The sequence below is a fragment of the Pteropus alecto genome, unplaced genomic scaffold (assembly GCF_000325575.1).
Source record: "Pteropus alecto unplaced genomic scaffold, ASM32557v1 scaffold326, whole genome shotgun sequence".
Lineage (NCBI taxonomy): Eukaryota > Metazoa > Chordata > Mammalia > Chiroptera > Pteropodidae > Pteropus > Pteropus alecto.
The window spans coordinates 588737-610872 of record NW_006438873.1 but is presented as its reverse complement, the minus strand read 5'-3'; the positions used below and the strand labels follow the sequence as shown (position 1 = coordinate 610872).

Genomic DNA, 22136 nt, shown 5'->3' with positions numbered 1-22136 from the left:
ATTGACAAGACTAGGGAGGTGGGGGTGAGACGGAGAGAGAGGAACACGAGACCGACAGACTGAGAGGGGAGTGGAGGGGAGAGAGGCGGGAGGGGAGGAAGCAACAAGACAAAGAGGAAGGATTCGCGCCCACAGCCCCGGCCCCAGCAGTGTGTGCACTGGAGCCTCACAATTGCGCTTCTCCCCCAGGACGGGCCCGGCTGGCTGGAATGAAGCGGGTTTTTTTTGCTGCGGGGGCTGTGCGCGCCGCCACCCCTACGTCCCTTGCTATGGGCGGTACTCCTGGTGGCGTTGGTCGCCCTGGACCTGCAGCTGCACCTGGCGCTGCTGGACCCCGCGTCTGTGAAACCACGCTCGCGCCGGCCCCAGAGCCCATGCCGGCGCGCCCCAGGGGCCCAGCTCTATCTGGGTACTTCCCTGGACAGCTGCGAGACCATCCTCCTTGCCTCCAGGGCGATGGACCGCGGCCTGGCTGTGTGCCATCCCTGAGCTGTGGGCTCACCATGACGCCCGCGCTGCGCCTCTCTGGCCACCACTGCCCCGGTGCTGGGCTTTCTGCTGTCCGTGCCCAAGGCCGCGGCCACGCAGCGACTGCTCTTCTGCCCCGGCCTGGGGGACCAGTTCCTCTGCGAGCTGCCCTCCATGCTGAGGGCAGATGCGGCCCCACTGCCACCGTACACTGGCCCTCAGCTCTGGCGCACCCAGCCTCTCCAGCATTTGGCCCCCGCCGCCTACGCCGCGGTTCCGGGCGGCGGTACGGCTCTAGGAGCCTCCCGAGGCCCTGTCCACCTGCAGCTGTGGCAGCGCTCTCCTAGAGCACGGTGATCGCCACGTACCTGAGCCCCCAGGGCTCCAGGCCCCTCCCCACCAAGTGCCACAAGATAGTGGCCTTTTCCTGTCTTGTCACCACACCCGTCCCAAACCCACGCATCTACAAGCGAGGTCCACACCGCAGCCGGCTCCGCCCGTGCTGGCTGGAGGGGGTCGAGTCCTCCCGTGCTGGGATCATCGCAGCAGCAGGAAACACAGAGCTGGGGCCTGACGCCGAGCTCTGTGACCTTGTGCACGTCACTGTCCCCCCCGAATCCCCGCGCACCTCTCGAAGCGTTCTGTGACTGGTGTGCGGAGGCTGCCAACATTTTCTGTAAAGGAAGTAAATATTCCCAACTTTATGAGGGCAGGGCTGTGCTTCCAAAATAACCCTTTATCTGTGGACACTGAAACTTGAATTTTATATAATGCTCACGGGTCACAAAAGCTTCTTCTATTTTTTTAATTTTCTTTTTGACCATTTAATAACGTGAAAACTGATTTTTAGCAATGGCTATGTTTGCTGACTCCTGATATAGGACAAAATAGCGGCCCCAGAGAAACACTGTCAGGATGAAATAAATAAGGTAGAACAGGCACGGGTTTTTGGACCCCAAGCCAATGTAAGACATCCGTTTTTCATTGTCACCCAGATGTAATATGTGACACTTTATATTAAGTTTGCGATGTACCGAGCATTTTTATGACAGCTTTATGTGTTATAATACAAGCTGTAGAAAAACCTTATGAGGTAACTAGTATTGTGGTCCTTGTTTACACATTTAGCGGTGAAAAAACGAAGGCACAAATAAGTTGGGTAATAGGTACCTTTAGTAAGAGGTGTATGATGGCCCAATGTAGGCAGTCAAGGTCCAGAGCCATTTGCAACAATGTGGGTGGACCTAGAGGGCATTATGCTAAGTGAAATAAGCCAAAGACAAATACTGTGTGATGCCACTTATATGTGGAATCTAAAAAACATCAAACTCATAGAAACAGAGAGTAAAATGGTGGCTGTCAGGGGCCTTCGTGGGGGGGAAATGGGGAGATTCTGGTCAAAGGGTACAAGCTTAATCACTATGCTACTCATTCTGTCTGTCTCTCTGTGTCTCTGTCTCTCTCTATATAGACATATATGTGCAACATGTACATGTATATATAGCGAATACAATAAGACATATATACACACATGTAATACATGTGCACATACATATTACATATACATGTAATATCTAAACATTCTCTCTGTCTCCTTTCTATATGTCCCTAATATATAGATATAAATTTTAATATGGATAGGGACGTGGACCTAGATTGACACACAGATACATTAACACTTATTTCAACATGACATAGATGTAGACATAGATATATGTATATAAACAGATATGAATGTGAGAAAGGGATATAGTTGTAGATATAGATTTAGATATACAGACATACATACATCTGAAGCTTCTCTCATCTATACATCCTGAGATGCTGATAATCTCTTCTCTGTTCTATTTTTAATGCTATTTGTGACTTACTAAACTGACTCACGGATGGTAAAATACCTAAACAGGCATCTGGCATTCAGCAGGCATTTAACAAATGACAACAGTCATTTGCTCAATCATTTGTTCATTCAACAAACACATCGAGCACTCCCAATATGATATGAACTATTGCAGGCCTTGGAGATGTGGCACATGGTTAGGCACGCAGTGTTAATAGTACTAGAGAATGTTTATTGATGGTGTGAAAAGAACTAGGCATCACTTCTATGCAGGACTTTTTGATCATCACACACACATTAGGAGGTAAGTACAACTTTTATGCTCCATTTACATGAGGAAAAACTGTGGGTCACAGTGTTCAAACACTTCACCCAAGCAAGCAAGTGAGGAAGTCTGGCTTCAGAGCCCATGCTCCCAACCACTGTCAGCAATAGCTAGGACAGTTGACCATTGAACAACATGGGTTTGAATTGTGTGGGTCCACTTACATGTGTTTTTTTTTTTTTCAATAAACACTGTAAATCCTCCTTATGATTTTATTAATAACATTTTCTTTTCTCTAGCTCACTTTATTGTAAGACTACAATGTATATACGTACAACATATAAAATACGTGTTAATTGACTGCTTATGTTATCAGTAAGCCTTCTGGTCAACAGTAGGCTGTTAGTAATTAAGTTTGTGGGGAGTCAAAAGTTATACGTGAATTTTGACTGCACAGGGGTCGGTGCCCTTGACCCTCGCATTGATCAAGGGTCAACTGCATTTTCATTTTCTACAATAAGGTCCTTAAAATGGCTACTGTTGCTTTTGTTAGTGAAGCATGGCAGCCATATGGGAAAGTGCACAGATTGCAAGCACAGAGATTATTTCATCTCCCCTGATATAACCAGGAGCCACGGGGTGTGGGGAAGTATGGTAAGGACATGGTAAGACATGAAGATGGGGAGATGGGTAGGCACAAATTTCTGGGGGCCTCAAATGCTGGGGTAAATAGTGTGGATATTTTATATGTGTGACGGGAGCATTCAGAATCCAGCCCCTTTGGGACATCCTGGAGGCAGGAGGTCAGAAGGGTGGTAATAATGATGGTGATAATGATGATGATGATGATGGTGATGGTACTGATGGTGCTGATGTTGATGGTGGTGGTGGTGATGGTGGGGGTGATGGTGATGATAATCGTGGGGGTTGGAGTACCGATGTTGGTGGTGGCGAGGTTGATGATCACTGCTTACAGTTACTGAATGCTCACTGTATCCCACAGTTTGTATGTGATTTCAATGAATTCTCACAACAGTCTCATTGGATAGACACCATTACTATAGTCAGTTTGTAGGTGAGGAAACAGAGGCTCAGAGACGTGTAGTAACTCACAGAGCTAGTCATTGGCAGAGCTTGGGTTTAAGTTGCATCTGGTTGGCTTGAAAGACAACTCCCTGAAACACCTGGGGCACCTACTCTTTGCCAGGCTGTTCCCCTCCAACTAGCCCTGAGCCATAGGGATTATTACATCCCTTCAGATGAGAGAACGGAGGTCTCATCAAGGTTAAGCCACTTTTCCCAGGTCACGCAGCTTATTCGAGGTCTCATTCTGGGCCGTCCTTGCCCTGGTGCTTGGCAGGATAGTTAAGTTCTAACTCCATCCTCCCATAGCAAGCCTCCCACCCTAAATGCTGTTGGCATTAAACCTGTTTCGAAGAATAGCTCCAAAGCAGCTGGTTCCTTCCTTGCCCAGAGGTGAGACTGGGGCCACATGGAAGGAGATGCTGGGTCATTAATAGAGGCAGTTGTCATTCTGCATCATATGCTCAGGTCATCCCTGACATGCCCAAGGGTCGGGGTTGGGACTTCATAGGGATATTAGTAACCAGTGCCTGGAAATCATACTGCAGGAGGGACAATTACAGAGACAGGCATCCTCAAATAGAGATGTCACCTCCGTGTGTCAGGTTCTGGGTCAGGCCCTGGGTGTTCCGCAGGGACAAAGGCAGAGAGGGTCCCTTCTCTCAAAGAGGGTTGAGAATTTTTATTGGACTTTTCCTACCTGGTGGGCACTGCTGGAGGCAGTGGGCACTGTGAGAGCCCTTTATCAGATTGAAGATGTTCTTATTATTCCAAGGACCACTGGTCAAGTTCCTTAGCATAGCCTAAAAGTCCCTGAAGAAAATTCTCTAAGATTCACCAGGATTTTAACAATTTCTCTGTTTCTTCTCTGTCTCTGTCATTCCAACCAAGGTTCAGATCTTGGCTGGCATGTACTCCTATAAGCTGTGGGGACATGGGCAGGTTATTTAACTTTTCGAGTCTCAGTTCACTACACTGGTAAATGGGGATGACAGTACCTAGTTTGAGGGCTCTTGTGAGGATTCAATACATTGGTAATATGCATAGAGCAGTGGCTGGTATGCAGCAGATCCTGTATGAGTGCTTGGCACTTGTCAGACTGAGTCCCTCTCTTTCTCTTCCGGGCATAACTTCAAGCCTGAAGGTTTATCTGTGTCATTCCTGGGAGGGCAAAGAAAATGAATAGGGGTTTCGCAGGAGGGGAAAGTGGACTTAGCTGAGCATGGACATGATGAATGCTGGGCAGAGAGCGGGGGAAGGCTGATGGGGTGACTATTACAGGAGGAAGAGAATTTCTTTAAAAATGTGTGCAAGTTAAACCAAAACTGTCAGACTCTCTATTAAAGAGAAAATCAAGACCACAGCTATAGCATGAATAGGAACCAGAGGCTCTGGCCCTCTCTCCTCCAGGTGGCTGGGAGCTGGTAAACTGCTCTGTCCTTTACACAAACTCATAGGATTTCAGAGCTGCCATAGATTTTTCCCACCTGCCAGTGTTTTGTTACTTTTTGCAATGTTCTAAAACAATGTTTCTCAGACTTAGACGTAGCTCAAACAAAAAGAGGTCCTAGTGTACATCTCTTCTCTCATAAAAAGCAATTTCTATAGTGGTGCTTCACAAAAAAAAATTTTAGACAGTGAGAACTAGGAAGAAATACAGCTTATTTTCTGGATAAGCAAACACACACACACACATATAACTGAACAAAAGTTTCATGAAACAATTTTCACCTTATTATACACCATGATCTTTTTTTTTTTTTTAAATCTGTTCTACAGTACTTCATTGAAAGACTGCGGGTCAATTTCTCCTAAACTTATTTCAGTGGATCACAACCCACATTTTTGGAATGCACTGCTCTGTGGCACAGCGAGGATGTGTTTCTCCCCTCGAGTGTGAAGAATTCAAGGAGCAAGCATAACAAGAAGCAGCAACGTGCCCTGATGTGCAACCTGTTCTTAGTTTAGTGATTCCAACTGGCAAAGCAAATTATGATTGAAACTCGTTCCATAGGCACATCCTTGAACCCGGTGGATGTGGATTTAAGGAACATGGGGTTCGGTCTTCTGCATGGCTCTGAGTCCAATCCTGCAGGTCAATTTCACGAAGAGATGAAATCAGAGTTCATAAAGTGCAATGTCGCAGTAACCGATAAATACACCCTCTTAATAACATGTAAAAGGGAGAAGTCTAAAGTTCATCTTGACTTTCACCTCAGTTGTAGTCCTCACCCTTGAGGCAACCACCATCATTTCAATGTAGGAGAGTGTCCTTCCTTGCGTTGCCTATGCATTTATACACAAATATATGACACTAGGGAAAAATTTGTGGCATTGCCCTTGATGGCTGTTTCTTATATCATACCGTTCTTCTCCTTTCAAAAGCTGCTGGCTTTTTTTTTTTTTTAACATAGTATTTCCTGAATATCTTCCATTTCATTGTCTCCAGGCTGCATTCCTTTTTAACGGCTGTATAATATTCCACAGAGATCTGCTGTAATCCTGCCACTTTCTAGTAACTCCCCACAGCACTTAGAATAAAGAGCCAAACCCCCACCCAAGGCCATCATTCCGAAAAGAAACATGACATGATCGGATTAAAAAAAAGAGATCGCCAGGCCATCCTTGTGTTCCAGGTGAGTGCTAAGTGCTCTGGCTGGACCGTTTCCTGCTGTCTTCCAGGTTAGGGAAACATTCCTCTCACCACTTCACAGACAAGAAAATAGGCTCAGAGGTGGTGAAACTCAGCCGACTTCGCCCAGCTCACCCATGGCAGGTCTGGGAGTGACCCTGAGTTTTCTATCACCCCATTTCTCAGCCAAGGATCTCTATCTCTTTGTCATGCTGTCCACTTACTATGTCTGTCTGTCCTGCTAGCCTGGGATCTTTCATTTCCAACTGCAGGTCGAGGCCCATTAGTGGATCTGGAAATTGATTTATATCAGGTTTCTAGGCCTTGGTTCTACTCACATGGGGGGTGGGGTGAATCAATCTGTGTTGCTGTTTTGGGGGACTGTCCTGTGCACTGCAGGATGTTTAACAGCATCCCTGTCTTCTACCCACTAAATGCCAATGGCATCCCAGTTGTAACAAACCCAGATGTCCTCACACACTGCCAAATGTCCCCTGTGGTGGTCAAATTATCCCCAGTTGAGATCCACTGATTTAGATGGTCAAAACCAACATTTTAAAAAATGAAACAGAATATATTTGAACCAAACAGAATAAAAAATATTGTGTGAGGAGAAAGTATATATTTTGTATGTTTTCTACTAGAAAAAGGACTCGACCGTTTCATGGACTGAACTTTACTGAGCACCTACCAGTCACTCTTTCATGTGCCACAAACGCAGCTGCAAACTAGGCAGAAGGGGCTCATGGCTGTGACACAATAAATGGGGCAGACAGATGGTAAACAAGTAAACAATCCAAGCTAATTCAGATGTGCTTTTAGCAAACGAGAGGATGTCACACAGTGATCAGCGTCTGTACATGTGGGGGCGGGGGGCTACTTTAAATCAGGTCACTGAGAAAGGACTGTCGGGGAGCGCATCTTAGTTGATATTTGCAGGAAAAGAGAAAAAAGTTACACAACTATCCAGGGAGAGGATCTGGGTGGAGGGAGTAACAAGCACACAGGGCCCGAGGCAGCAGGAAACCATGGGCTTCACAGGTGGTGAGGTCTTTGAAGTTGGACTTAGGGAGCAGGTCAGAGGGCCGTGGGGAAGGACAGGTAGCCACAACCAATCCACCCAGGTCCTTGCAAAAGGGAAACAATGAAACCGGCACCTGAGGGGAAAAGCATTTCCAGGGGGCTGGAAGGCCCTGACGCGGACAACAGCAGTGGACGCAGCTCAGACGAGCTTAGAGAGGCAGATGAGCCACTCTGGCCAGGCCTCGTGGGCCACTGGCCCTCATTCAGAGGTCATGGGGGGCGTTCAAGGGGACAGGGCAGGCAGGTGCAACTCTCTCCTTCACGCTTCTCCTTCCTTCCTCCCTCACCAGGCTCCGGAGACCCCTGCAGGCCTGCCCTGGGCCAATCAGAGCTGGGCGCATGACTTGTTGCTGCTGTCTCCTGCAGGGGCAGTGCTGCGCCTGCCATCAGCCTGCCAGCACTTCTGGCCGCCTCCTGCTCACTCTGCGGAGTACCACACATCGCAGGGCTCACCGCACTGAACCTGGCCTTGCGCTTGCCTGCGAGCTTCTTCCCGCACAAGCTGGCCTTGGTGGAAATCTGCTTCCTGCTGGACACCGTGCCCCAGCTGCTGGCGATCCCTCTGCAGTCCAAGTGGGGCATGTCCCCTGCGAGCTTCCTGCATCACATGGAGGTCTTCCTCCTAATCGCATAGCCCAGGACCGCTACGTGGCCATCTGCGGGCCCCTGCACTATGGCATCATCTGAGCCCATGGCTCTGCCACGGGCTGGCCGCCATGTGCTGGCTAGCCAGGGTCCCCATGTGGCTGGTCTTCACCATCTGGATGTTTCGCTTCTCCTCCTGTGGGCCCTGTGGCATCTGCCACTTCTGTGACATCAACCCTCTGCTGAGCCTGGTGTGTGGGGACATCAAGCTTGGAGGCTACCATGTTGGCAGTCACAGTACTGGTTGTCATGGTTTCTCTGTATGATAGCCACCTCCTACATTGGGGTCTTGGCCACTGTCTTGTGGATGCCATTGGCCACTGGGCACCATAAGGACCTGTCCATGTGTGCCTCCCACCTGATCATGATAGTTCTGTTCTAGGACACAACAGGGCTCATCTACCTGTCACCCAAGGCCAGCTACTTCCTGGAGAGCAAGCAGGTGGTGTCTGTCTCTCACACTCTGACGACTCCCATGCTCAACCCCTTCATCTATGCATTTAGAATGAGGAAGTGAAGGCTGTGTTGGGGTGTGTGCATCATCAGAGAAAAGGGATCCACATTCCATGGCCTCTCCATGATTCCAGAACTGTTCACCTAGCCCTACCCGGAGAACACCTCTAATGGTTGTCTTTAATCCAGCCACCATCCTGACACTCAGTTTGTTGAGGACAACAGGGTTCTCTTCCTGGTAGTGGAGCATGAACTTTCTCCATGTTTAAAAGCAGGGTCATAGCACGGTTCCTGTTAAGTGCCATTGCCAGCTCAGCAAACATAAATATAGGACACTCTTTTGATTTTGAATTTCAGGCAAACAGCAAATAATTTTTGAGTGTAAGTGTGTACTTTTTCATGGCTGAGTAATATTCCATTATATATGAACCACATTTTTATCCATTCATCCATCTGGTGATAGACACTTTGGTTGTTTCCATATCTTGGCTATAATGAATAATGCTACAATAAACACGAGTGAATGTGTCTCTTTGATATCCTGTTTTCATTTCTATTTGGTATATATCAAGAAGTGGGATTGCTAGATCATTTGATAGTTTTATTTTTAATTTCTTGAAGAAACTCCATACTATTTTCCATAGTGGCTGCACCAATTTACATTCTCATCAACAGTGCACAAGGGTTCTCTTTTCTCCATTCTCGCCAGCACTCATGTCTTGTCTCCATTAGTAGCCATTCTGGTAGGTACAAAGTGATATCTCATTGTGATTTTGATTTACATTTCCCTGATGAATAGTGAGGTAGAACACCTTTTCATGCACCTGTTGGCTATTTGGGTGCCTTCTTTGGAAAAACGTCTATTCGATTATAATTGTATCTATGCTGGCTGGGTTCATGTCTGCCAGTCCCCACTAAGCTGTAAATTGGCTATGTCTAATTTCACTCATTATTTCACCCTCAGCACTTGGCACCATGTCTGGCACACAGCAGCCAACCAATAACTGTTTTCCAAAAGAATGAATAAAGAATGAGTGACTATTCAGATATGCTGTGAGGACTCTCCCTTCTTGAAAGGACAGGGTCTCCTTCCAGAGAGAGAGCCCACGGGGCAGCAAACACTGGTGCAGTGCCTTCAGACAGCTGCAGAAGACCCCTGCAGTGAAGTGTGTCCATCACCTACTTCCCTTTCTCCTGGCTAGTAGCCTCTCCAGTTTGAAGGTGGCCATCGCTCCCTACTTGAGCTGTTTCAGTTTGTATTGACCCTTCCCTGGAGCTACTGCTATGTTTTATCTCCATGAGTGATTTTTGTTTCTGAGATTATCACAAGACTCAGGTCAGTCCAAGTGGAAAAAACCTCCAGATTTGTGCTGGTCCTCCTAGGGGAAGACTGGCTTTCTCTGGTACTGGAGACTAGTAGGATGTAGATCTGAACCTGCCAAGAGGCACCTAGAATGAACATATCTGTAATAAAACCCATAGAGAGGCAAGAAGATTCTCAAGATGGAGAAAGACACTGAATCCTGATGTTATCATTGGAGCATCTGGGTTTCTTTGTGCCATATTACCCAGGATGAGCTGATATATTCCAATTTTTAAATTTTAATTTTGAGTTTGATTTTTTTTTTTTGCTTGCACCTGAAAGAGGCATTCCAAGATGTTACAGAAGCTGTCAGAGTCCTGGGTTTGGGCCATGCCTGGTTTATCCTCTTCCCTGCCTCTAACAATAGTCCCAAATCGTGGCCTGGACACAGCTAGAGTTTGGAGCTAGTGTTCATCCTTCAGATCCACTCCCTGCTACTGAAAGTCAAGCTCACCCTACTCCACATCCTTCTCAGAATAACCTTCTTCTCTCCCTCTGTCTTCTCTGCAAGTATTTATGGAGTAGTCCCAGTGCTGTGTGCCAAGGATGAAAGATGAACAAGACCATACCCTGTCTCCAAGTATCTCCTGGCATAGTATTAACTTCCCTATCTAATGGTGCTCTAATAAGTCTTTATTAAAAACATTATCTTCTCTCATTCACTACTGATAGGAGAGTACACCAAAACAAATTTCTAGGAAACAATTTGGCAGTATCTCTTCACATTTATATTGTATATTTCTTTTGATCCAAAAAATACCACAACTAGGAATGGATCTTACAAATACACTTATGCCAATACATAGAGACATTTGTATAAGACTTTTCATTTCAGAATAGTTTAGAATGGGAAAAAAGATGGGAAACGACCAAAATTTGTTATTGGAATTGGTAAAATAAATTACAGTGCCTAATATACAATGCAATAATTTATAATTTCAAAAGCAGGAGGGAAACCTATATACACTGATACAGAAAGATGAACCATAATATAGGGTTAAACAAAGAAATTGTAAGAGTATGCATAATATGATCTCATTTGTGAAAAACAAAAGTGTGTGTGTGTGTGTGTGTGTGTGTGTGTGTGTGTGTGTATATATATATATAAAATTCATATATAGAAAATTTTCTGAAAAGATATATAACAGCTGTTCCTTGCATTACCTATGGATAGTTGATTTGAAATGGAAAAGGGCATATTTATTTCTATATGTTTCAAACATTTTAAAAAGCAAATATTTGTTTCATAGCTGAAACAACTGAAAACTTCCTCCAAGCATGTTGACACCCCTCCAGTATTTTTACATTGGTAGAAATCCACACCAAGACCTCAACTACTAAAGCATGAAGATATCAACTGAATTTAACACACAAAAAAATACAGTTATAAGAATATTTTCACACATTTAGTATCTGTCACAATCAAGATTTTAACCTGAGTCTCCCTGCAAGTCCCCCACTTATATGGTTACGTGACTTAGATGTGGTTTGCCTTATGAATTCCCATTTGTTGACTCAGCTTGCTGAGGTGACCTTTTTAGATAGAATAGGCACTGCAGTTCTTCTCACTAGAACCCATCAAGAGTTGGAAGCCACTCTCATGTCCATGAACTCCAGCTTGGTCTGGATCTAGCCCTGCAGGCCCCTGATCTATAGACATCCAACTGGCCCCAGGCATCATTGAACAAAAGGAGATTGGGGGTCACAAATAACTGACAGCAGGGTTTCAAAGAAATATGTGTACATCCATGTTCATAGCAGCATTATTCACAGTTGCTGAAAGGTGAAAGCAGGTATCCACTGACAAATGGATGCATGAGCAAAATGCGGTCCATCCACACAATGGAATATTATTCAGCCTTAAAAAGGAAGGAGACTCTGACATACACTACAACATGAATGGGCCTAGAGAACATTATGATAAATGAAATAAGCCAGTCATAAAAATACAAATATTCTATGATTCCACTTATATGAGGTCCTAAAAGTGGTCAAATTTATAAAAACAGAAAATAGAATGGTGGTTTCTATGGGCCGGGGTAGGGGAGAATAGGGAGTTGTTTAATGGGTTATAGGGTTTCAATCTTACAGGACAAAGCATTCTGGAGGTGGATGGTGGTGACAGTTGTTGACAATGGGAACGTCATTAATGTTAATGAGCTGTACATTTAAAAATGGCTAAGATGGCAAACTTTGTGTTATATATATTTCACCAATTAAAAAAATCCACAAAGAAAGAAAAGAAGGGTTGGAGTCAGTGATAAAGGAGGCTAGTGATAGTTTTCCAAGTATTCAACCTGAAAGGATGACTCATTTCTGCAGGAGGAAAGGGGACGGGGGGCAGGGTTGGTCCTCTAGGCAGAAGAATCGGAATATGCTGAGGTATGGAAGTATGAAAAGGAACCATGTGTTACAGGTACGGAGAGGAGTTGGAGACAGTGGAGAACCATGTTGAGTGAAGCTCAGGATCTCGCTTGGGTACATATAGTGCAGGGCCTGAAATATTAATTTCATACTAAGAAATTCTAAATTCATAAGAAGACAAAGAAGAGAGTGTGTTAAAAAAAAAATCTTGCACATGACCTTGCACAAGTATGTGCCTGCTGCACATGTGGAGTTTCTTGCCTTGTGCCAAGTGAAGATAACCTTAACAGGCTCCCTGAAACCTCAATGCAGTTGCCACATTCTCCTGTAAGTCCCTGTACCAGACTAGTTTCCTTCCTCTCTACTTCCCCAATCTCTGGCCCTCATCTGATTAAATATCCACCTTTGCCACAGACCTTCAAAACAAAAGTCAAATCTGATTATTTTTGTGTTTCCAGAATACAAAACACATTCTAGCATACAGTAGGGTATCAATGCATGCTTATTGATGTGGCCTAAATATGGATTCCAAATTAGGTGTCCCTTTGCCCAATAGAGATTCGGAAAAAAAAAAATCCTTCCCATTTGCTCTTTAATTCCACAGAGATTAGGGGAGGGAGGTCTCAGAGATCCTGAGCTTTGTTTTAAGCTGGCTTCTCTGTCTATGATGAGAGGCAACTTGGCAATGCCGAGAGTGTGCAGTGGGTAAAAGTGAGGTGGGTCTGGTGGAAACTCCGGCTCAGAACCCGGGACAGCTCCTTCCAGGCTGGCGGGAACTCAAGGAAATATCCTTGTCTTCTGACTACTGAACAAATTTTCCATTCCTGAAAATTCTGTCCTTGAGTGGATACTCAGGCCACCTAGTCACTGACCAGAGACCCCAGGAAAGGAAGAAGGTTCATTGTATCCATTCTTATAGAACCACTGTACTCAAGTTATTCAGGTAAGGAGACTGGATAGTTCAATAGGGGGCAAAGGGAAGGGACTATCAAGATGAAAAGAAAATGGTACTTACGGCATGTATACTCTGTGTCAGGTGCTTCACTGGCTGCTTTCCTTGCATTATTTCCTTTTATCCCCTTGATAATCCTATGATGTAGTTACAAATATAGTCCCTGTTTTACAGATGGAGAAGCTGAAGGTCAGTAAGAATAAGTTAAAATGCCTGATTTCATACAAGTGCGCAGTAGGGTTTTTGGAGTTGGAGTCTGGGTCCATGCGATTCTAAAGCCCAAATTCTTTCTACCACACCAAGATGTCTCTCATGGATCATGAAAAACGAAAGACTGAGTTGGGAGCCAAAAACTTGGGCTAAAGTTCTCAACTACATGAGTGACTGTGGTCAAAGCGTGGTCACACTTTTATGTCTTTGCTGGTGTGGTTCCTCTTCCTGGGCTGCCCATTACTTTACCCACTTTCCAACTTCCAGAATTCTATTAATCCTTCAAGATTCAGTTAAAATATCAGATGTTGCATGAGGTTTTCCTAGTCTTTCCTTCTAGAAGTAAATACTCTTTCATCAAATCTCTATCCTGTGTTGTGCTTTGCATGACTGCCTCCTTTGTTAGAAGGGATTAGATGAATATGCCAGCACTGAAACCCAGTCTGGAGGTCAGGTTGAAGCTCAGATTCATTGGACACATTCAAATGTGTGGAGCTTCTTCCCCACAGAAAGGCAACAGAGTCTATAAAAATGACCACTGGCTTTGGAACCAGAGAGACCCAGGTGTGGCTGCTGGATTTGCCCCCATCTGTGTAAACTGGTCAAGTTTTTCCACCTCTCTAAGCTTCATTTCCTCTTTTGTGAAATGCAGAGCCCAATACTTCACTCACAGGATGGCTACAACATGGATTAATGAAATAATGTACATCTCATAAAGATAAATATCTATATTTGGATGGTATACTACTTAATAATAACTAATATTTATGGTTTATTGTGTGCCAGAAACTTAGCATATGGCAATGCTATGAGTTAAGTACTATAATAAATCCCCCACTTGCATGTAAGGAAACTGAAGTTCAATGAGGATGTGTAACTTGTTCAAAACCTCACCTCTATTAAGTGGAAGGTCCTATATTGAGATCCAGGTCTGTCTGACACTTATTTAATAGTGGAGATATTATGGAATTTGAGATGAAGGTAATTATATCCATCTTTTTCTTAGAAAAGGATATTGAAGGCCAGACAGGTAAAGCAACTTGTCTGAGTTTAGCCAAAAAAAAAAAAAAAAAAAAAAAAAAAAAAAAACAAAAAAAAAATAAAAAAAAAAAAAAAAAAAAAAGAGCCAGATAGAAAACTCCCCTGGCAGGCTACATATTGTTCATCTCCATGTGCTGGGGATATTGTTCATGCTCGCCATTAGTGGGAGGAAATAAAACTCCTAAATGAAAATTCTGTGCACCCTGATTCTGGAGTGGCCTTTGGAATTAAACTGGTTACTTCTTATGTGAGATAAGCAAAAACAAAAACAAACAAACAACCAAAAAAGCCCACTTCTATCTAAGGCGACTGATTGTGAGACTATAGCAGAGTTAAGTCTGGTGCAGTGGAAAAGAAAGGGATTATGAGCAGAAGCAGGAGCAGAGAGAACATGGGTGACAGAAGAGAAAAGCCAAGCAGGGGTGGGGGGAACACAAAAGGGAAGTGGATTATTTGGGTGTTCTCGTTTAGAACTAAGGGAAGCATAGACAGCCAGTACTAGCAACCTTGTGGAGAGCCGTGTTCACCACAGACAGCTGCCTCTGGTGGGGTTGTTCTCAGGGCAGGAGTAAAGTGATTGTTTCAGAACTGTGGACAGCTCCAACACCATGTCCCTGAAGAGAGCAGTTTATCATTAAACTATTAACCTCACTGCTTCATTCAATCCTCTCTGAAGTTAGATGAGACTCCAGGCAGCTCTCAAACAGACCAAGGGCATGCTTTGCAAGCAACACAATCACATGCGAGGCACTGATGGGTAGTAAATCATATAGAACCGAGTTGAAAAATCCCAGTGTTCTCACTTCGTACTTGTAGTCTCTGGGAACCTCGGTTTCTGTCTTTAGCATAAGGAAATGACAGCTACTTTGCAGGGCATTGAAAAGAAATGAAATCTTTTATGTAAAGGACATACCCTGGACAAAGATATATGAAATAAATGTTACCTTCATCTTTAAATAAGAAATTTGGGGGGGGGGTGGAGTGGATATAGCACTCTCTAGAAGAAAAAAGAAATCAAATTTCCATTGGTTTTACTAGAAAGTTACTAGTAGTGAAAAGTTGACTCTTTTCACTACTAGATAGTGGTAAATTTCATCAATAAATGCCATCAAATTAATAGAGGAATCTCAGAATAGAAAGATAAGGATTTTTCTCTACTCCAAGATACCAAGAACCACTTACGTTTGGTGTAGAATTTTTTAAAAAACATTTTTTCTGGCTTTATTGAAATATAATAGACCATCAGTTGCTTGTATTTACATTGTACAATTAAATGAGTTTTTTTCAATTATAGTTGGCATACAATAATATATCAATTTCAGTTGTATAGCATATTGATCAGAGATCCACATAACTAGCAATCACCCTACTAAATCTAGTACCTCTCTTCCCCCTTACATATTTATTACAACATTATTAACCATCTTCCCCATGCTACACTCTACATCTCCATGTCTATTCTGCAAGGTACTATCCATTTGTACCTTTTAATCTCTTTGCCTTTTATTTGGTTCCCCGCTTCCCCTCCCTTCTAGTATCCCTCTAAATATTCTCTGTATCTATGAGTTTATTTCCTCTTTTGTTGTTGTTGTTGATTTTGTTCTTCAGATTCCATGTGTATGTGAAATCATGTGATATTCGTCTTTCTCTATCCAATGCATTTCATTCAGTGCAATACCCTCTAGGTCCAATAAGGCAATATCTTTTTCCATCTCCTTCCCTTTAGTCTGTGTGTCTTTTAATCTGAAGTGAGTCTCTTGTAGGCAGCATATGTAGGGATCTTGTTTCCTTATCTATTCGGCCACTCAGTCTTTTTGTTGGAGCTCTTAATTCTTTTCCATTTGAGGTACTAGTTGATAGTAATGTAGTTGTTACCATTCTTTATTACTATTTTTTAAATTTTATTTTATTAGTTTCAAGTATACGGTACATTAGTTAGACAACTATATGTTCAGAAAAAGGATTGCCCCAGTTGTTCCTACCCTCCCTTGGCCTTCCACGTACCCATCATATTAATGCTAACTGCATTCTCTCTGCCGTGCTCCCCATCCCCATGCCCAACTATCAACTACGAATTTGTACTTCTTTAACCATTCACCCCATTCTCCCAGCCCCCCAAATCCCCTTCCCTTCTGTTCTTCACCAAATTGTCCACTATATTTGTGAGTCTGTTTTTGATTAGTTTGTTCTTTTTGTTCCTTAGATTCTGAATATAAGTGAAATTATGTAGTGCTCTGTCTGACTTAAATAACTTCTAGGTTCATCAAAGCAATATCTTTTTCCATCCCCTTCATTTTCATATGTAGGAGCCACTCAATCTTTTGGTTGGAGCACTTAATTATTATCCATTTAAGATACTTATTGATAGGAATGTAGTTGTTACCATTCTTTAGTCCTGTTTTTGATACATGTTTTTCTTCTTAAAGCAGTCCCTCCAACATTTCCTGTAATACCGGCTTGGTGTAGATAAATTCCTTTAGCTTATGTTTGTCTGGGAAGCTCTTTATCTGTCCTTCAAATATAAATGATAGCTTTGCTGGATAAATTATTCTTGGTTGTAGACCCTGGGTCTTCATCCTGTCAAATATCTTGTGCCAAGCCTTTCTGTCCTGTATAGTTTCTTTTGAGGAATCATCTGCCAATCTTATGGGTGCTCCTTTGTAACTAACTGCTTTTCTCTTGCTGCTTTTAAGATTCTCTCTTTGTATTTAACCTTTGAAATATGAATTATGATGTGTCTTGGTGTGGGCCTCTTTGGGTTCCTGGTTTTTGGAATTCTCTGAGCTTCCTGAGGTTTATTTCTATTTCCTTCACCAGGTTAGGGAAGTTTTCCATCATTATTTCTTCAAATAGCTCTTCAACATCTTGTTTTCCTTCAGATACCCCAATGACATGGATACTTTTACCTTTAGTAGTGTCCCGTTGGCTCCTTAAATTATTACTATTGTCTTGGCTCCTTTTCTCTTGCCATTCTGATTGAGTATCTTTGGCTTTCCCATCCTCTATATAGGTCATTTGATCCTCTCCTTTATTCACTTTGTTTATTCCATTTAATATACTTCTCATCTCAGATAATGTGTTCTTCATTTCTGACTGGTTCTCTTTTATAATTTCCATTTTCATGGTTTTTTTTTTTATCTCTTTGTTGAAGTTCTCACTGAATTCATCAACGCTTCCCCTAAGATCATTGAGCATCTTTTTAATCAGTGTTTTGAACTCTGCATCTGTTAGATTGCTTGACTCCATTATTTCTAGATCTCTGTTCCGTTCTCTCATATGGTTTCTGCTTCTTTGCCTTCCCATTTTGGCTGCCTTTACTGTGTCTGTTTCTATGTACTAAGCAAAGCTCTTAAGTCTCCCGGTCTTATTAGTGAGGCTTTGTGAAGTAGGTATCCAGTGACACAGTCCTGAGAGGGGTTCACCTGCAGGCCAAAGTTAGCCCCAGTCTCTGCCCTTCCGGGATTGTCAGTGAATCTGCATTGTGGAGCGACCTCTGTTATCCAGTTTGATGACATCTGAGCTATGGCGGCGCCGAGTCTGCGCACTGAGAGTGGGGCAGGCTCAACAGAGGAACAATGGATACCACCGGCACTTCTGTCCAGGAGAGATTCTTGCCTCTGACCCTCACTCCAACAACTCAGTGTCCCCATGTAAGTCCCTGGTGCCCCCTGCACAGCTGACAGGGCACTGGTCCTCTGTCACCGCAAAAGTCCGCTCGCAGCCACGGCCCCTTTAACAGACATCTGCAGCTCTGACTGCCACTGCCGCCACCTCCGACCCACTCAGTCGCTCGGTACTGGGCAGCCTCACATTCACGCCCCGTCCTACCTTCTGCCATTGCAGATTGATTTCTTAGGTTCCTCCCTAGTTGTATGGCTTGTCCACCTAGATCCCAGGCAATTTTTCCTTGCTGTTTGCTCCTTGTTTCTGTCATAACTTTGATTTGGTTGCCAGAAGGATGAACAAAGCCTCTATCATCTACACCATCTTTTCCTGCCTCCCTCTTAACCATTTTTAAATGTACAGTTCAGCGGTGTTGAGTACACTCACATTGTTGTGCAGCCAAGTTCTGAAACTTTCTCATCTTGTGAAGTGGAAACTCTGACCCCATTAAATAGTGACTCCCCGTCCCCCTCTCCCAGCCCCTATCATCACCAACCTATTTCTGTCTCTATGAACGTGACTACTCTAAGGACCTCACCGCAAAAGTCCACTCATGGACATGGCCCATTTAAGAGGCATCTGCAGCTGCTGGCTGCTGCTGCCATAGCCTCTGCTGTCCCACTCAGCCACTGGAGACCAAGCATCCGAGCATCCTCGCTCTGTCCTACCTCCTCCCATTGCAAAGTGATTTCTTAATTCTCTGTGTAGTTGTAGGGCTTGTTCATCTAGATCCCAGGTGATTTTCCTTGCTGTTTGCTCCCTGTTTCTGTTACAACTTTGATTTGGTCGCAAGAGGGATGAACAGAGCTTTTATCATCTACACCATTTTTTCTCTTCCTGGTTTTTTTATTAAATGCTACCTAAAAATTAGACTGATCCAATTTTGTCAAAAGTAATAACTCACTTGTCTAGAACTTTTCCTTATGTTGTCTTACATAACCTTCACAACATCTCATGGTATGTATCATTCTTCCCATTTCACAGAGGGAAAAAATGAAGGCTTGCATGGATCAAGCAATGTGCTAATGATTGTAAAAACAGATAAGGCAGGATTTTTTACCCCAAGGTGAGTTCTTCCAACCATATCTCATTGACTCCTTTCTAATAAACAACCATCAGAGAATGAAGAGAAGGTCACCTAGGAGGAGTCCCAGTGCTTCCAGCCTACACCTCAACCGTTTCTTGCTGCACCAACTGTGACTCAGCATTCATTTGAGTAATGTGTTGAGTACCTACAACAGACTGGGCAATGTGATTTCTTGCTAGGTACAGAGAATAGAGTTCTGAGTCAGAACCCCTCTCCCAGACTAACGACCCAGTTGGAGAGATGCTGAACAACTGAACAAAAACACAAGTAATTTAAACTGATACCAATCTCTCTGAAAGGAAGCAATGGGATATGGGGATAGAGAATAATGACACTGAGGTTTGATAGAGGATTTTCAAGGAAGGGTTATCTGAGGATAAGACATTGAAAAATTTATACTAAGGATGTTAAGTTTCCCAGAAATGAGAAAAGTGAGAATGGGGACAAGGATGGTCCAGGCAGGAGGTCTGTGTGGGAATTCCTTAAGGTTTGAAGGACCGTAGAGCTTTTGAGAAAGTGAATAGGTGCCCATAAGGCTTCAGTAGATGTAAGAAGAATCATGACATGTGTTAAACCTGAAGCAATTGACAGGAATCAGAAAATTGGAGGGCTTGAAGACCATGAAAAGGAACATGATGTTTATTCTAAAAATAATGGGGAAATCTGTCAACTTTAAGCAGGAGAGTGACACCCTAAATGATCTATGATTCTGAAAGTCTCCACTAGCTGCTGCATGGAGGACTGCTGAAGGCAAAAATGGAAGCAGAGAAACCAGATAAGCAGTTATTTCACTTACCTGGGTGAGACGATGGCTGGATCTAGGGTGAAGCAGGTGCAGAGAGATAGAGTTGTATCATATTTTGTAGATGTGTTTTATCCTCAGATGGAGAGGCCCCTGCAGCTGGGCAATGTGACCAGAGTCCAGGAGTTTATCTTGCTGGGTTTGTCCACAAGGCCATACACAAGGGACACCCTGTTTTCTGTCTTCCTGTCCCTCTACCTGCTGACTCTCCTGGAGAACACACTCATCATCTACCTCATCTGCACTCACACGGAGCTCCACAAGCCCATGTATTTCTTCCTGGGCAACCTGAGCTGCCTGGAGATGTGCTACGTGTCGGTGATCATGCCTAGTCTGCTCATGGGGCTTTGGACTGGACTCTGCCATGTGCCCTTCACAGCCTGCATGACCCAACTCTTCTTCTTCATCTCCCTCATCTGTACTGAGTGCACTCTCTTGGCCTCCATGGCCTATGACCGCTATGTAGCCATCTGCCACCCACTCCACTACCCACTGCTCATGAGGCCCCAGGTCTGCCTGGGTTTGGCCATGTCCTCATGGCTTGGTGGGCTGCTGGTCTCAGTGGTCAAGACATCATGCATTGCTAGCCTGTTCTACTGTGGCCCCAATGTCCTCAATCACTTTTTCTGTGATGTTTCCCCTCTGCTCAACCTGTCTTGCACTCATGTGGCCCTGACAGAGCTGGTGGACTTCATCTCTGCCATCATCATCCTCTGGGGTTCACTCCTTGTGGCCATAGCCTCCTATGTGGCCATCGGCAGGGCTCTGCTCTGTATGCCATCAGCCACTGCCCGTCGTAAAGGCTTCTCCACCTGCGCCTGCCACCTGGTGGTGGTTGGGATCTTCTACTCGGCCACTATCTTCATCTATGCCCGACCCAGCCGCATCGAAGCCACGGACCTCAACAAGGTGCTATCTGTCATCTACACAGTGGTCACACCCATGTGCAATCCCATCATCTACTGCCTGAGGAACAAAGAGGTCCAGGCAGCTTTCCACAAAAGCCTACACTGGTCCAGAGGCTGACTGGCTGACCAGGGAATGGGGAGACTCAAGCTATCAATGTTTTATATTGTCATTGAGATGTAATTCACATACCATACATTTCACCCTTTATAAATGTACAATTCTGTGGGTTTTAGTATATTCACAAAGTTGTATGGGACCACCACTCACCAGTATCTAATTCCGCAACATTCAGTCAGCACCAAAGGAAACCTGTACACATTAGAAGTCACTCCCAAGCCCTTGCACCTGCCCTAAGGAACCGCTAATCTTCTTTCTGTCTCTGGACTTTCTTGTTTTGAATATTTTACATAAATAGAAACATTAACATGTGGCCATTTATGTGGTTTCTTTCACTCAGCATAATATTTTCAAGTTTTGTGCACGTCGTAGCATGGATCACTTCTTCATTCCTTTTTATGGCTGAATAATATTCCATTATATGTACATATCATGTTTTGTTTACCCAATCATCAGTTAATATATATCTGGGCCAGTGGCACCGACTGGGGTATAGGGACTGCTGGAGCCTGGTGAGAGAGGAAGGAAGGAGAAGCACGAAGGGGAGAGCCGCACCTGCCTGTGCTGTCCCCGGTGAACAGGGTCCCCTTGAACGCCCCCCATGACCCTGGAATGAGGGCCAGGGGCCTTCCCGTGGCCCACATGGCCTGGCTGGTGCGGCCCATCTGCCCCAGTGAGCTTATCTCGCTGAGCTTCATCTGCAGCAGCTTGTTCACCTCAGGGCCTTCATGGAAATGCTTTTCCCCTTGGTGCTGGTTTTGCTGTTTCTCTTTTGCAAGGTCCTGGATGAACTGTCTGTCCTCATGGCCCTCTGACTTTCTCCCTAAGCCCAGTTTCTAAGACCTCACCCCCATGACACCCACCGTGTCCTCCTGTCTCCGGCCCTGTGCGCTTGCTATACTGTCCTTCAGCTGTTGGTATTGTTGGGTGTTTTTCGTCCTCCATGTCTCCATTCATATGTCCCTTTTCAGGATCCCCCTCACCCCTGATGGCCAGAAATAATGTGTCAGCTAGCCCGTCCACTGTCTACATCATCTGGAATTATGCTGAATTTAGTTTTTGCTCCATAAAGTCACTTTCCCACTACAGACTGTGAATACCAGGGGAATAGCCAGCTCTCCATGGAATGCCCTGCAGTTTATTTTCCATTATATGGTAC

General features: G+C 44.3%; 1 protein-coding gene across 1 annotated transcript; it reads left to right on the top strand.

Annotated features, from left to right (window-relative positions):
• The first annotated feature begins 20032 nt into the window (after positions 1–20032).
• Positions 20033–20977, top strand: LOC102894157 (olfactory receptor 5-like). The gene has a single exon (XM_006915969.1). The coding sequence runs from the start codon at positions 20033–20035 to the stop codon at positions 20975–20977; it is 945 nt and encodes a 314-aa protein (XP_006916031.1).
• The last annotated feature ends 1159 nt before the right edge of the window (positions 20978–22136 follow it).

Coding starts and splice junctions, on each gene's coding strand:
- LOC102894157 (XM_006915969.1), top strand. CDS start 20,033: ATGGAGAGGCCCCTGCAGCTGGGCAATGTGACCAGAGTCCAGGAGTTT.